At 41.0% G+C, this 16848-nt stretch overlaps 1 protein-coding gene across 2 annotated transcripts in view; it reads right to left on the reverse strand.

Moving 5' to 3' along the window:
* Window positions 1–5302: 5302 nt before the first annotated feature.
* Window positions 5303–16848, reverse strand: part of CENPU (centromere protein U) — a 43433-nt gene continuing 31887 nt past the window's right edge. For both annotated transcript variants that reach the window (XM_042982972.1, XM_007099011.3), the window contains exons 9-13: window positions 10306–10384; window positions 10042–10089; window positions 8861–8922; window positions 6791–6947; window positions 5303–5523 (exon numbers count right to left, since the gene is read on the reverse strand). In XM_042982972.1, the coding sequence (XP_042838906.1) occupies window positions 5410–5523; window positions 6791–6947; window positions 8861–8922; window positions 10042–10089; window positions 10306–10384 (460 nt within the window). In that variant the 3' untranslated portion in view covers window positions 5303–5409. The remainder of the gene's footprint in view (window positions 5524–6790; window positions 6948–8860; window positions 8923–10041; window positions 10090–10305; window positions 10385–16848) is intronic.

The raw sequence follows: 16848 nt of genomic DNA on the forward strand, positions 1-16848 counted from the left end.
GGTATCATTGACCTACAGTATATCCAGGTGTATATTATAGTGATTTGATATCTTTATACATTACAAAATGATCCCCATGATAAGTCTAGTTACCATCTGTTATCGCACAAAGTTAGTACGATATTATTGATTCTATTCTCTGTACTGCACATCACATCCTCATGACTTTTTAAGTTTATTTTGAGAGAGAGTGAGTCAGTCTGGGAGGGGAAGAGAGAGAGAGAATCCCAAGCAGGCTCCATGCTGTCAGCACAGAGCCCAGTGTGGGACTCGATCCCATGAACCGGGAGGTCATGACCTGAGATGAAATCTCGAGTCAGATACTCAACCAACTGACCCAACCAAGCACCCCCCTCATGACTTATTTTGTAACTGGACGTTTGTAGCTCTTAAGTCGTCTTCACCCCTCCTTCTGGTAACCAACAATTTCTTGTATCTGTGCGTCTGTTCTGCTTTATTTTTAGATTCCACGTGAAAGTGAAATCCTATGGAATTTTGTCTGACTTATTTCACTTAGCATAATATACTCTAGTTCCATCCATGTTGTTACAAATGGCAAGTTTTTATTCTTTTTTATGGCTGAGTGATATTTCAGTGTGCGTGTGTGTGTGTACATGTGTGTGTACCTCATTTTCTTTATTCATCTATCAGTGGACACTTAGGTTGCTTCCATGTCTTAGCTGTTATAAATAATGCTTCAATAAACGTAGGTACATACATTCTTTTGAATTAGTGTTTTCATTTTCTTCAGGTAAATACCCAGAAGTGGAATGATTGTATCACATGCTATTTCTATTTTTAATTTTTTGAGGAATCTCCGTACCGTTTTCCACGGTGGCTGCCCCAACTTACATTCCCACTAACAGTGCATGAGGGTTTCCTTTTCTCTACATCCTCACCAACACTTGCTGTTTATCCTTTTTCATAATAGCAATCTGATGGGTCTGAAGTAATACCCATTGTGGTTTTGATTTGCATTTCTCTAAGGACTAGTGTGCTGTTGCGCCATCTTTTCATGTGTCTGTTGTGTATGTGCATATCTGCTTTGGAAAAATGTTTATTCAAATTCCTTGCCCGTTCAAAAAAAATTTTTATATTAAGTTGTGTAAGTTTTTTTTTTTTTTATATGTTTTGGATATCAATCCCTTATTGTAAGATATATGACTTGCAAATATTTTCTCCATTTCAGTAGGTTGCCTTTTCATTTTGTTGTTTGAGTTTGATATAATCCTACTTGTTTATTTCAAAGCTTTTGTTGCCCTTGCCTAAAGAGACTAGTTCAAAAATATTCATAAGGCTGATGTCACAGGGCCAACTGCCAGTGTTTTCTTCTGGGAGTTTTATGATTTCACGTCTTCTGTTCAGGTCTTTAATCCATTTTGAATTTTTCTACATGGTGTAAGATAGTGGTCTAGCTTCATTCTCTTGCACGTAGCTGTCCAGTTTTCCCAGCACCATTTATTGAAGAGACCGTCTTTCTCCAGTAGTATATTGTTGCCTCGTTTGTCATAGATTGATGGACCACATTAATTGAATAGCCTATATTTTCTTCCTATCTCACTCTCCCTTATGTTCCCCTTCTGAACTAAAGAAGAGGCCACAGCAGCTGTGAATGGGTCTTTTTCTGAGCTATTTCATTGATCTGTCTCTGTTTCTGTGCAATTACCATACTGTTTTGATTACTGCAGCTTTTATAGTACAGTTGGAAATCAGGGAACAGGACCCCTTCAGCTTTGTTCTTCCTTCTCAAGACTGCTTTGACTATTGAAAGTTTTTTACGGTTCCATACTAATTTTAGGATTCTTTATTTTAGTTCTGTGAAAATGCCATTGGCATGTTGATAGGGATTGTATTGAATATGTAGATGGCTTTGGGTAGTATGGCCGTTTTAACAATATTACTTCTTCCAGTCCATGATCAAGGGTATCCTTACATTTATTTGTGTCCTCTTCAATTTCTTTCATCAGTGTTTCATAGAGTCTTATAGGTCTTTCACCTTAAATTTATTTCCAGGTATTTTATTCTATTTGATGCAATTGTAAATGGGATTGTTTTCTTAATTTCTGATAGCTTAATATTAGTGCACAGAAACTTAATTTTGTATCCCGCAACTCTACTGAATTCATTTATTCAAATAGTTTCTTTGGTGGAGTCTTGAGGGTTTTCTTTATGTAGTATTAGGTCATCTGCAAATAGTGACCATTTTACTTCTTCCTTTCCATCTTGGATGCCTTGTATTTCTTTTTCATGCCTAACTGCTGTGGCTAGGATTCTAATACTATGTTGAGTAAAAGGTGAGAGTGGGCATCCTTGTGTTGTTCCTGATCTTAGAGGAAAAAAGCTTTTCGCATTTCACTCTCGAATATGATGTTTGCTGTGGGTTTGTTATATATAGCCTTTATTATGTTGAGATATGTTCCTTGAAGTATGTTGAGGATGTCAAATTTTGTCAAATGCTTTTTCTGCATCCATTGAAATAATCATTTGATTTTTGTCTTTTGTTAACGTGGTGTATCATGTTGATTTGCAGATGAACCATCCTTGCGTCACTAGAATAAAACCCACTTGATCGTTAGTAAAGGTCCTTTTAATATATTATTACATTTGGCTTGATATTTTGTTGAAGACTTTTGTATCTATGTTCATGAGGTAAATTGGACTATAACTTTTTTTTTTTTTTTAATGGTCTTTCGTTTTGGTCCTCAGTTTATGCTGGCCTCGTAAAATGAATTTGGAAGCATTCCTTCAAGTTTTTGGAACAATTTGAGAAGAGCAGGTACTACTTCTTTAAATGTTTGGTAGAATTCACCTGTGAAGCCACTTGGTCTTGGGACTTTTTGGGGGGGAGGAGTTAAATTACGGATTGTTTCATTACTTGTAATTGATATATTCAGATTTTCTATTTCTTAGTGATTCGGTCTTAGAAGATTGTGTGTCCTAGGAATTTATCCGCTTGTAGGTTGTCCAATTGTTGGCGTATAATTATTCATGGTAATCTCATGAGCCTTTGAATTTCCGTGATGTCGGTTGTACCCTCTCCTCTTCCATTTCTGACTTTATTCGTTTGAGCCCTCTCTTTTTCTTAATGAGTCTGGCTAGAGATTTATTAATTTTTATCTTTTAAAAGAACCAGCTTCACTTTCACTGATCTTTTTTAATTGTTTTTGTTGTTGTTGTTGGTTTAGTCTCTATTTCATTTATTTTTCCCTCTGCTCTTTATTATTTCCTTCCTTCTGCTAACTTTGGGCTTTGCTTGGTCTTTTTCTAGTTCCTTTAGGTATAAAGTTCGATGACTTGGGAGTTTTGTTTCTTGAGGTGGGCCTGTATCCGTATGAAATTCCCTCTTAGAACTGCTTTTGTTGTGTCCCAGATTTTTGGAAAGTTGTTTCCATTTTTATTGTCCCATGGTATTTTTTAATTTCCTTTGATTTCTTTATTGTTCAGTAGCATGCTGTTTATGCTCTGTGTTTGTATTTTTTCAAGTTTTCTTCTTGTAACTGGTTTCTAGTTTTATACTGTTGTAATCAGAGAATGTGGTTAATAGGATTTGTTTCCCTATTTATTTCTTGGGGAATACTCCATGTGCACTTGAAAAGAACGTGTATTCTATAGTTTTGCAATGAAATGTTCTGTATATATTAAGTCCATCTGGTTTAATGTGGGAAGGCCAATGTTTCCTTATTGGTTTTGTCTTTCTGTTCAATCCATTAGTTTAAGTGGGGGTATTAAAGTCCCATACTATTATTATATTGTCAATTTCTCCCTTTGTTAACATTTGCTTTATGTGTTTAGGTGCTTCTGGGTTGGGCACATAGATGTTTATAAATGTTATATATCCTCTTCTTGTATTGACCCTGAGTCATAATGTAATGCCCTTATCTTTTGTTATAGTTTAAAGTCCATTTTAGTTAATAGAAGTATCACTTTTCATTCCCTTGGCATGGAATATCTTTTTCCGTCCCTTCACTTTGTGTTTAGGTCTGAAGTATAGGCAGCACATACATGGGTCACTTCCTTGATCCATTTAGCTACACTGTGTCTCATGACTGGAGCATTAGTCCATTCACTTTTAATTATCAATAGGTATGTACTTATTGCCATTTTGTTAATTGTTTTCTGGTTGTTTTTGTGCTTCTCTGTACTTTCTCTTCGTCTCTTCCCTTGTGGTTTGATGGTTTTCTTTAGTGTTTAGGTTCTTTTCGCTGTCTTAGAGGTTTTTGGTTTGTGGTTATCGTGAGGTTTGTATGTATTGATCTACATATATAGCAGTCTATTTGAAAGTTTTTTTAATGTTTATTTTTGTGAGAGAGAGTGCGAGCAGGGGAGGGGCAGAGAGGGAGGCAGACACGGGATCTGAAGCAGGCTCCGTGCTGACAGCTCAGATGCGATGCAGGTCATGATCTCGCGGCAGGGCTTGAACTCACGAACCGCGGGATCATGCCCTGAGCTGGAGTCTGGATGTTTAACCGACTGAGCCATCCAGGTGCCCCTACAGCAGTCTATTTCCAAACGATAGTCACTTAGAGTTCTCGGCGGGACAGCTGAGGCTGGCTGGGCGGCCCCGGGGTGCCCTGTGCCCTGGCAGGACTGCGGCAGTAGGCACAGGCCAGGGTGTCCGTGTTGTCCAGGGAGATGGCTGGGGCCGGTGCAGGCCTGCCCTGGAACCGCTGTGGGCTGGAGGCCCCGGGCTCACTGGGCCAGTCCTCAGAAGAGTGGAGTGCCTGGGCCCGGCTCCTGTCTGGCCGTCAAGGTGGAAGGGAAAGTAAACAATGGTGCCCATCAGCCCTTCGGCCCCGGAGAGTTTTAGCAGTTCTTCAGCAGCTTGGTGGATGTGCTAAGCTTAATAAGTGCGTTTCCTTTGCTTACAGTCCATTTGTCCTTTAAATCGGTGTTTTGGGTTTGTTTTTTTTTTTTTTTTTGCTGTGCCCCAGGACTGGCGAGCGTGCATGTAGGCCTCAGTGCTATTCCTCCCTGCTGCCGGCCAGCACTTGGGGGTGGGGAAGGTGTCCCTCTAGCATCGTGCAGAAGCTGTTCCATCAGTCCTCAGTGGTGCAGGAGGAGCTGCTCTCTATGTAGGTGCAGACTCCGCGTGGCCAGCGGAGGAGGGGAGTTCAGGGTCTTCGGCGCCCGTCTTAGAACACCTCCCTGTGCTACTCAGGGCAGAGCTTTCTGTCCGCCTCTGATCAGGTGTCAACGTCTTAAGTCAACTAATCACACTGTTGCCACTTAATGCAGTCAAATTAAAGGACCATGAACAAAGTACTAAATTTTGGTGACAAACCAGCCCAAACAAGTAGACAAGTTAACTTTTCAGGGAGTTTTTATTTACAAAAGTATGGATCGGAAGACCACAGGCTGCAGCAGGGGACTGACTGATCCTTCTATTCGGCATGTTTTAGTCGGCTGGCTTCATTTCCGGTCAAGGAGCTTCTCTAATTGATGGTTGATGTTTTGCAGATGGGTCTCAGCTCCTAAAAGGGTTCTTGCCTGAACTAACAGAGCTGGAAGGCTGGATGAATCATACTGTCGAAAGCAAATTATTTGGATTAAGTATAACAAACTTTTATAACCCTGTCTGTTATACAGCTCCTTGCTGAATAGAGCTTTCCACTACTTTCATTTTTCAAACTAGGACCATTATGATCAGGAAAAGGTTTAATCCTTTTCCTTAGGGCATAATTAGTAAGGTTACAAGGGACCCCTCTCTAGAAAGTTTTAGGCTGATCTCATCCCGGAAAAAGTTCCAAGAACTGTGGCATCTAAATCATGTACAACAAAATCACTTCCTGGTACAGATCGAGACTGGGTTTGGGCAAGTCTGCTTGATCTCATGCCGGTTTTAAACCCAGAAAACTATAAGGCAGATGGACTTTTCCTGGAAGAACTAATGGAATGAAAATACCAGGCCCATGAAAGTTCATGAGGGAAAAATTAATCACGTAGAAAAACTGAAGACAAAATTAGACAACCCAACATAAACTCGTGATTTTGAAATGACTAAGCCAGGCTCCATGTTGTAACTTGTATCTCAGGATGAGTGACTAAAGTCCTCTTCCAGTCTGTCACACTTATGACAGTTTGTTTAAAAGCACGTTTTCAAGGGGTTTTTCTTAGTAATGAAAAGAGCAGCTCTGAGCAGAAAAGCCATCAGACGATTGCTACCACCCGCCTAATAATGCAGTTGTTTCTAGACTATCACGTACCCTATTACTGGGGAATTCAATTTCACAGATATTTGAGAGCCTGCTGTGTTCCAGCTACCATGGGGCGCCTGCTCTCAGGGAGGAGAGAGAGAGAAGAACTAACATTTGGTGTTAGATTTCTGGTTTAGGAAAAGAAGTAGGACATAAACCCAAATACCTACTTTCCCTAAAGGAAGACAGATGCTGCGAGAGTACAGAAGGCCCACGGGGCAAACACAGGACAGGTTGGTACACTCATGTATTCCAAGCTAAGTACAGTTGCCACATCTGTTTTCACCAGTTATGCTCAAATTCAGTGCTCAGGATGTCTCCAAGTTAGTAACCAAATCCCCAACTCCAAGCTTTGGGCCAAGTGTGTGTGGGCACAGAAAACCGTAATTGAAAAGCATTCCATGTCCGTATCTAATACACAAACAAGCTTAAGGCTTTCAGATTGGTGTAAAAAACCTCAATTTAGAAGTGAAGTCTAATGCAGCTCTGCAGGCCGACTGTAATGTTGCATCCACCTTTCTCCTCAGAGCTGCTAATCCTCAACAGGCAAATGCCCTCTCTTCTCAATCACAGTGAAAAATAAAAATCAATGTTACCGTTTCTTTTGCATGTGGTTCTTTCTCTCGAGTATCTGAATAATCTCGATGAAGCTGTTTTAAGTTAGATAAGAAACACGCTGCATTCCTAAGGGAAGATTTTCTCTCCTCAAGCTCGACGTATTTTATTTGTAGTTGTTTCATCTGTGGCTCTAACCTACAACAACAGAAAATATTTCCCCACGTATGAATGGCACGTAATGAAGTGTAACAGCCCAGGGTGTAGGAGACTGAGGACGCAGGTAGACAGAGCGAGGTAAGACCATGCTGTGAGGGGGGGCTAGATCTTTACAGGTATCTTCAGTTCTGAAATTACGAATGTGGGACAGAGTCTAGATTTCAATTTAAAATACAGACAAAACTCTGAAACACAGTACACGATGAAGAATTAGAAATGACATCCACAGACGAAGAGGTCTTCTAGATCCTAAAACCCGTCCAGTCATATTGTTGGGAACCACTGAATTAAGACAGTTTGGTTAACGAGTCATAGCCTCAGGTGGGAGGAGAGAGGCCGCGCGGGTCAACAGCAACGGCAGGGAAAAAGGCCTTTCCTTCGCCCCTTCCCCTCATCACAGCCTTGTCCATTTTCCAATATCCAATAAAACCAGTGGAAAAATCATCCAAGTGCCTGGATGGAAAATGTATAGGTAAACCACTATATCTTTCAGTGTCTTCTTTCTTACCCTGGAAAGTAAAAACGGTAACTTGGATTTTATGGACAAATAAAGGCGGGGGAGGAGGCTGCCGATTTTTTATTCTCTCAAAGATAAAAGGATTTTTCTAAAAGGATATTAGAGTTACTTTTTCACAGTGGTGTCTGCTGAACAAATGCAGCACTGTGGGCAAGCTGGCTGGGGCAGGAGGGCGGGGTGCGGAGGCAGTCTGTACCCATGAGATCCTGGCCCCGACTTCCTGGGGGTGGGACTGGGGGTAGGTTACCTCCCTCGGCCTTGGGGTTTTCCACACGTGAAGTTAGAATAATGATACACTGCAGGTTTCTATGCCTTCTCAAGACATACTTTTCGACTTCTAGAATTGTATCTAGAAAAGGAACCAGCGGCACTGGTCTGTAAGAGGTCTGATTCTCACTATCCTGCCATAATAACCCACCTCCCAGGACCACGATAAGGAGCTAATGCATAAAGCATTTCAGACAGTGAGCGGCACGCACAGGAAGCTTAAGTGCTATTTTCTTTGGGCCTGAGTGAGCAGACGCTCCGCCAAGGGCCAGCACCTGCCCACAGACTGGACTGGAGAACAGTGAGCTGGACACCCAATCCCACCCTCCTAGACTTCTGGCATTCTCTCCTTTAAAACTTAGTACTATAATTGTAGGCCATCTTTTCCGATAATACCACTTTCTCGCCCTATTTTAAAACGCCTACAAAGAGCAGAGAGGAGATCTGCTTCTCTGGCCACTGCTCTCCCACAGCCCTCAGCTCACACGACGGTCCCGTCGCACAGAAGACCACCCACAACTACGAGCTGGTTGACTGTCGGCGGCAGCAAACCCCAGGCTTCGTAGCCACACGTGGGGACAGCCCCGACTGTGTTCCCGGCCCCACACGTGGGGACGGGTTCACAGGAGGGCTACGCCAACAAGAACACGAACACAAGCCGTTAACACTTACGCAGCACTTACTGAATGCCGGCCACTGCGAGGCACGTGGTGTGTATTTATTCACCGAATTCTCTGAACACCCCGGGAGGGGCAGGTATTGTGCTCGTTTACCAAGGAGGCGCTGAGGCACCGGGAGGTTGCACAGCCAGTAAGTGGCAGACCCTGGATTCGAACCCAGGCAGTCTCGTGCCAAAGTCCATGCGCTTCATCTGTAACTGGGCCACCTCTCGGGCTGGAGTTGAGAGAGCTGATAGCAGACAGATGAAGGCTGAACTCTTCTTTGCTAAAAGCTTCTACTCAGCCACATAACCTACCTTCACTGAGCTTCCGGGCACAAAGAAAACCTGGGATTTCAAGGTAATACGGCAGATTTTCACAGCCCCACGTGATGTACTGTGATTCAATCCTTGCAGCTAAGTTCTCAGAGGAGTCTGACATTATCTTACCGGAGCAGTTCATCCTGGAGTTCGAGCAAACGCTGCCTTTTCTTCTCAATATCTGAAATAATCTAAAGTAATACAATAATTTGTTAAAATAACTCCCTCAGTGTTTGAGCACCGCTATGTACACTGTACCAGAGTCTAGAAAAACAGTGGGAAAGAGACTGCATCCTCCCCCTCGCGGAGCTTCGGTCTAAGGGGAAGACAGACATTACATATGAAGAGCAGGTAACTACAACCTGTCATGTGCTATGGAGAAAAAGAACAGGGAACTCTGGGAAATAGGGTATCTACCCCAGGACAACTCTGAGGAGGAAGTGGGGGCCAGATCTTACTACCCTGTGAGCTACTGGGTAAGGAGTCTGGATTTTATCTGGGTACACTAGGGAAATACTGAAGCAGGAGAGTGTCCTGATACAACCTGTATCTAAGAAAGAATACTTCCATAGAACAAATTTTATTATCTCACCCATCACCTTTAGTGACTACCAGATCCACGGCTGGACCATTCCCAGGGGCTTGGAAGCCATGCGGAATTGACCGATAAGAAAATAAAACTGAGGGGAAAAAAATACAACAAAGGCTTGTAATCACTGAAATGAATATACATTTCAAGTCTATTTCTATTAGAAATGTAGAGGGGGCTGCTCTTCAGTCCTGGATTCCTGCAGGCTTAGAGCTCAGAGGTCATCTGGTCCAACCGCACACTGGTGTTTATGGGCTTGCTTCTCCTCACACACCTAGTGCTAGAGTTTGCAAGAAGGTGGTACGACATCAAAACAGCAGAACCAGGACGAGAACTGAGGTCGCCTAACCCTTAATGCTGTATTCTTCCCAGGCTATCCCTCTACGTGGGACATGGGACAGTTCTTTATTCCATAAGGTTTTACTTCTTTGACAGCCACAAAAGCAATACATATATATTACTTAATACTTAATAACTAGTAGCAACTTAATACCTTGTAAGTGTCATTTTGGGCTTGATGGCCATTTTAGGCAAGTTAGGATCCCCATCCCTTAGCACGCATTAGTAGGACCCAACCACAAGATCAACCCGATACAAGCTGGACTAAAAAAAACATCTACAAACTGAAGCTCATAAAATCGAAGGAGTCACGGCTTTTCTTAACCCTGCACATGCCAGAGTTCTATATGACTGTGTGCTTCTAATCACACGAGGGATATACCTTTGTGTTCTTCCTTTTCAGGGTTTTCGACGTCTGGATGTCTTTAAGCTGCACAAAAGAAAAAAAACACATATTTGTGTGTTTTCCAAAATTAAAATGTTTATTAACTTACCAGATATCACATTTAAAGACCACATGTGAAACACGAATAGTTCGAGTGAGTTCTTTACCACACTGCAATCTTTTCTTAGATAACTAACTGTATGCTGCCCCGTGACTGGCAAAAACAATTCAGACCGACAAACTTATGGTCTGTGAGCTTACCATTTTGAGGAGTTCTTCTTCCATATGAGCATGAAATTTTTTGATGGCTTCCTTACAGATTTTAGATTCTACTTTTTGTCTACAGCAGGAAAAAAAAAAAAAGGATCACACTAGGTATCATACAAAGGATTTTGAAAGGTGTGTTTCATTTGCTTAGCACATCAACAAACCACGATTTGGCATATACCGTTCCGAAGAAGACGGCCTGGCTAGCGTGCAGCCTTTTCTCAGGCTAAAAAAAGAAAAAAAAATACCGGACAGAGTCTCAGCAAAAAAGAACAGCAAATATTTTCCCCTAAACCTTCAGGGACATGGTTACCTGAACTTCTGGATACGAGCCACGCCCACAGGTGAAGGCGTGAGACGCAGGAAAGGCTCAAGGCCCGTGTTCACCCTTTACTGTCCTGCCACTAGTGTGGTCATCGGATGACCGGCAAGCCAGCCCCTCCCTGCCCGCTGACAACCAGAGGGATAATCGTGCCACACGTCCGGACTAGCCAACAGGCGGCGAGAAGCCAGCCGGACTGGTAGCCACAAGTCTGGCCCCTCAAACACTTACAAAGCTCACCCACACAAAGTGGTTCCGGTCCGTCATCAGGACAAAAGCCTCCGAGTCTCCCAGTTCGGTGCGCTCATGGCCGAACGGCAGAGCCACAGTGCTATGCGGCAGCGGGACAGCAGCTAAGCCCCGACGCTGCCTCGGCGCAGAAGGATACTGGAGTGTGAGTGTGTGCTTTCCACCGGAAGTAATAAATACCTGGTATGAGTGACAGGTCGTTACAAAATGGTTTCTTTCTTGGGGGAAATCCATGAGGAGGCAAAGTCCCTCAGAAGAAGGGGACCGAGCTAAGCGCTACACAAGAGAAGGCCCGTATGTCTGAATATAGATCTCTGTAGAAGTTCTCATCAAGACTGTTAAAAGGTATGTCTAGTAACATTGGCAAGATAGTGGAATAGGAAGCCCCCCACACCAGACTCCCCCACAGGGAAACCAACTTAATAACTATATATGGCCAAAAAAGCCTTGTGACAATTTCAGAAACCAATTAAGTCGCAGGCAAGTTCTAAGTCAAGAACAGTCATACTGAAACAGGTGAGAAAAGCTGTCTCCTATCAACTTCAACAGCCCTTCTCCCAAGCCAGCACAGCTTGGTTGAGCCAAGAAGCTCCGTGCGTGGTTTCTCCCTTGGGAAAGAAAGAGAAGAGTGGAACGTATGTCCAATGTCATGGCTTTTCAGGGGGCTGCCCAAGGGACCCCTTTCCACCTCGCCTGATTTGGAATGCTAACGGAACCAGCATACTTCAGATGCCTGACTGCCGTGGAGAACAAAGTCCAATGGCTTTCTACAGCGACAGAACTGGCAATGCTGCGGACAGGGGATCAGGAAAAATGGCCCAGCTCATGCCTTCCCTTTTGGTTGTGGGGGGGGGGGGAAGAGAAGAGCAAGAACGTTATCCATCATTTGGAATGGTTTCTGTGTCACCTGAAGTATGACAATGGTGGGAACCAAAATAGTTTGGATGCCTTTGGTCACAGAGACCAAAAAAGAGCTCAGCAGCCTGTTGCAGAGAGCTCTAGTCTTCGGAGATTACAGATTCCTAAGAAAGAAAGAAGCAAATCTCTCCAGTTGGCAAATCACATGCACAAGCCCAAAGAGACATCTCTCAGAAAGGACTGAGGGACCACCAGAACTGAGGGACTGCCCAGGCTGACTGGTGAAGGTACAAAGCCTGTACAAAGCCGGTATGTAAAGACCAGGAGAGGTGGCTGCTTTTTAAATGTACACAACACAGCAAAAAATAACAAGGCACTAGAAGAAACAAGAAAACATAACCCAAATAAGTGGGGGGAAAAATCCCCAGAAACAGAACCTAAAGAAAGAAGTGGAGATCTATGAATTTGCTAACAAAGAACTAAAAAATGATCACCTTAGTGAAGTTCAATGTGCTACAAGAGAACACATGTGAATAAACTAAATCGGGAAAATGATGCATGAGAGTATCAACCAAGAGAACCTATAAAAAGAACCAAACAAGTTCTGGAACTGAATAAGATAACTGAATTGAAAAATTCACTAGGCGTGTTCACAGCAGATTTGATCAGGCTGAGGAAAGAAATGGGAAACTTGTGGATGAGTCATTTGAAATTATCAATCAGAAGAACAAAAAGAAAAAAGAATAAAATGGAAAAAAGCATGTGGGATTTACAGAAAACATTCAACACACCAAAATGTGCATTATGGGGAGCAGAGAACTTATTTGAAGAATGGCCCCAAACTTAGCAAATCTGAGGATGAAAATGGACACCCAAATTCAGAAAGCTCAAAAAGCCCCCACCTAAGAGGAACCCAAAGGGGCCCACACTGACACACATTATATTCAAACTGTCAAAATTCAAAGGCAAAAACAGAATCTTGAAAGTAGCAAGAGAAAAGCACCTTGTCATGTACAAGGGAGCTCCCACAACACCACCAATGGATTTCTCAGCAGAGACACTGAAGAACAGAAGGTGGCACGGTACTTACAAAGCACTGAAGGAGAAGTGCCAACCAAGAATACCGTACCTGGCAGAATTGTACTTCAACAATTAAGGAAAAGTAAAGACTTTCCAGCTAAACAAAGGCTGAGTGGGTTCATCATCACTAGAACTGCCTCGTAAGAATTACTAAGGGGAACCTTTCAAGTTTAAACAAAAGGGCACAATACAGTAACACACGGGCATATGAAAATAGAAAGGTCTGCTAAAGGTATATATACAGATGGATACAGAACCCCATAATACTGGATAGTGCTGCATAAATCACTCTTCATACTGACAATAGATTTTAAAAGCTATAAGCATAAAAATAACATGAAACTGTGTCAATGGTTAAAACTCTAAGAAGGTGAGGGGCACCTGGGTGGCTCAGTTGGTTAAGCGTCCGACTCTTGATTTCTGCTCAGGTCGTAATCTCATGGTTTTGTGAGTTTGAGTCCCGCATCAGGCTCTGCACTGATAGTGTGGACCCTGCTTGGGATTCTCTCTCTCCCTCTCTCTTTTCCCCTCCCCTACTTACACTGTCTCTGTCTCTTTCAAGATAAATACATAAAAACTTAAAAAAATATGTAAGAAGGTGAAACCTGCAACATCAGTAACAAAGTGTTATCCCCATGTGGTGGGGAAGGGAGACATAAAGAAGTAGAGTTTTTTTAGGTGATTGAGGTTAAGTTTTTATTCTTTCTTTCTTTCATTAACGAATTCATTTATTTTAAGTAGACTTCATGCTCAGTGCAGAGCCCAATGCAGGGCTTGAACTCACAACCACGAGATCAAGACCTGAGCTGAAATCAAGAGTCGGATACTTAACTGACTGAGCCACCCAGGCATACCTAAGTTGTTACCATTTTAAAGCAGACTGCTATAAGATGATTTATGCCATTCCCGTTTGTGTAAGTGCACGTGTGTGCACACGCGTGCGCGCACACACACACACACACACTCGACAGAAGCACAGAAGAAAATAGGAGAATCAAGGCACATCACTACAAAAAAGAAATCAACAAAACACAAAGGAAGGCTATAAGAGAGGAAAAGAGACAAAATAACTATAAGACTTAGAGAAAACAAAATTTAGTAGTAAAATAAGTCAATCACTACCAGGAGTCCCCCAATCAAAAGCCACTGAGTGGCTGACTGGATTTTAAAAAAAGGATCCAACTATATGCTGTCTATAAAAGATTCTAGTTAGGTATAAGGAAATACACAGGCTGAATATGGAAAAGATATTCCATCCAATGATAACAAAAAGAGAATGGTGGTGACCATACTTATATTGGACAAATTATACTTTTAGTCAAAAAAAAGTCACAGAAGGAGATGATATAATGATAAAAGTGTCAATTCACCAGGAATATAGAAAAGTTATAAATATATATGCACCCAACACTGGAGCACCCACATATATGAGTTAACAGAACTGAAAGGGAAAATAGGCAGTAACAGTAATAGTAGGTGATTTCAATACCTCACTTTCAATAACAGATCAAACAGAAGCTCAATAAGGAAACAAGATTTGAACAACACTATAAACCAAATGGATCCAACAAACCTACATAGAACATTCCACCCAGTAAGAACAGAATATACATTCTTCTGATAGGCAGAAGAAGAATATTCTCCAAGACAGATCATGTTAGATGATGAAATAAGTCTGAACCAATTTAATATGATTGAAATCATACCAAGTATCTTCTCAGACCACCGTGGAGTAAAACTAGAAATCAACAACAAAAGGAAAACTGGAAAACTCACAAATATGTGGAAATTAAACAACATAGTCTTGAACAACGAATCATTCAAACAAGAAATACAAGGGAAACTGGAAAATATCTTGGAACAAATGAAGACAAAAACATAATGCACCAACACTTACGGGATGCAGCCAAGGAAGTACTAAAAGAGAAGCTGAGAGCAGTAAATACCTACATTAAATAAGAAGAAATATCTCAAGTCAACAACCTAACTTTACACCTCAAGGAACTAGAAAAGGAAGATCAAACTAAACAACAGCATAAGACAGAACAGTAAAGATTACAGCAAAAATAAATGAAATGAAAAATAGGAAAAAAATTAATGAAACTAAGAGTTTTTTTAAAAGATCAATAAAACTGACAAATCCTTAGACTAATACAAAAGGGAAAAGACGCAAAAAATGAAAGGGGAGGCATTACAACTGACGCTACAGAAATAAAAAGGATCATAAGAGACTACTATGAACAATTATAAGCCCACCAATTAGGTAACCACGAAGGAATGCATAAACTTCTAAGAACATAAAACCCACAAAGACTGAATCAAGAAGCAATAAAAAGTATGTTCAAACCTATAGCTAGTAAGGAGACTGAATCACTAATCAAAATCCTCCAATTTAAGGCCCACAAACCAGATGACTTCACTGAAGAATTCTACCAAATATTTGAAGAATGAACATTAATCTTTCTCAAACTCTTCCAAAAACTTTAAGAGGGGGGAAACACTTACAAACTTATTTTATGAGGCTGGCATCACCTTGCTACCAAAATCAGACAAAGATACTACAAGAAAAGAAAACTAGAAAGCAATATCCTTGATTATGGATGCAAAACTCCCCAACATAATACTAGTAAAGGGAATTCAATAACACACTTAAGTGATTATACATCACAAGAAAGTGGTATTTATGCCTGGAATGCAAGGATAGTTCAACAAATGAAATACAATCAACATAACACAATAACAGAATGAAGGACAAAAGCCTCATGCTCATCTCAATTGATACAGAAAGAGCATTTGACAAAATTCAACACCTTTCATGATAAAAACTCTCAGCAAACTAGGAATAGAAGGAAATCACATCAATGTAATAAAGGCCATATATTAAAAGCCTACAGCTAACATCATATTCAGTGGTGAAAAGTTAAAAGTTACTGCTCTCAGATCAGGAACAAAATGGAGATGCCTCTCTTGCCATTTCTATTCAACACAGGACTGAGAATGCTAGCCAAAGCAATTAGGTAAGAAGAAGAAATAAATGTATCCAAATTGGAAAGGAAGAAGTAAAATGATCTCTGTTCACAGAGGACATAATTTTATATGTAGAAAATCCTGAAGATTACACACACACACACACACACACACAGTTAGAATAAACAAATTCAGCAGGATTGCAGGATACAAAAATCAACAAAGAACAGTTGCATTGCTATGTATCAACAATGAACAATCCAAAAAGGTAATTAAGAAAACAATCCCATTTACAATAGCATCAAAAAGAATAAAATACTTACAAACAAACTTAAGGAGGTAAGGTATTTATACACTAAAAACTACAAAACATTGTTAAAAGAAACTGGAGATACAAATAAAGAGAAAGACCTCCTATGTTCATGGACTGGAAGATTTAATTTTAATACTATTAAAATGTACATACTACCCAAAGCAAACTATAGACTCAATGCAATAATTACCAAATTCCCAATGGCATTTTTTGCAGAAATAGAAAAAAAAATCCTAAACTTCATACATAATATCAAAGGACACCAAGCAGCCAAAACAATCTTGAGAAAGAAAACCAGTGCTGAAGGCCTCACACTTCCTAAGTACAAAACATCACAAAGCTACTGTAATCTAAACATTACAGTACTGGCATAAAGACAGACATACAGACCAATGAAAGAGAAGAGAAAACTCAATGATAAACCATCACATATATGGTCACATAATTTTCAACAAGGATGCCAAGGCTACCCAATGGGGAAAGAAAAATCTCTTCAACAAATGGTGCTGGGAAAACTGGATATCCACATCCAAAAGAATGAAGATGGACCCTTACCTTGTACAAAAGTTAACTTAAAATGGATTAAAGACCTAAATATAAGATTTGAAACTACAAAACAGCTGAGAAAACACAGGGGAAAAACTTTATGACATTAGCCTTGGATTTCTTGGATACGATACCAAAGCCACAGGCAACAAAAGCAAGAATAGACAAAATGCGACATCAAATTTCAAAACTTCTATGTGGC

The sequence above is a fragment of the Panthera tigris genome, chromosome B1 (genome assembly GCF_018350195.1).
Source record: "Panthera tigris isolate Pti1 chromosome B1, P.tigris_Pti1_mat1.1, whole genome shotgun sequence".
Lineage (NCBI taxonomy): Eukaryota > Metazoa > Chordata > Mammalia > Carnivora > Felidae > Panthera > Panthera tigris.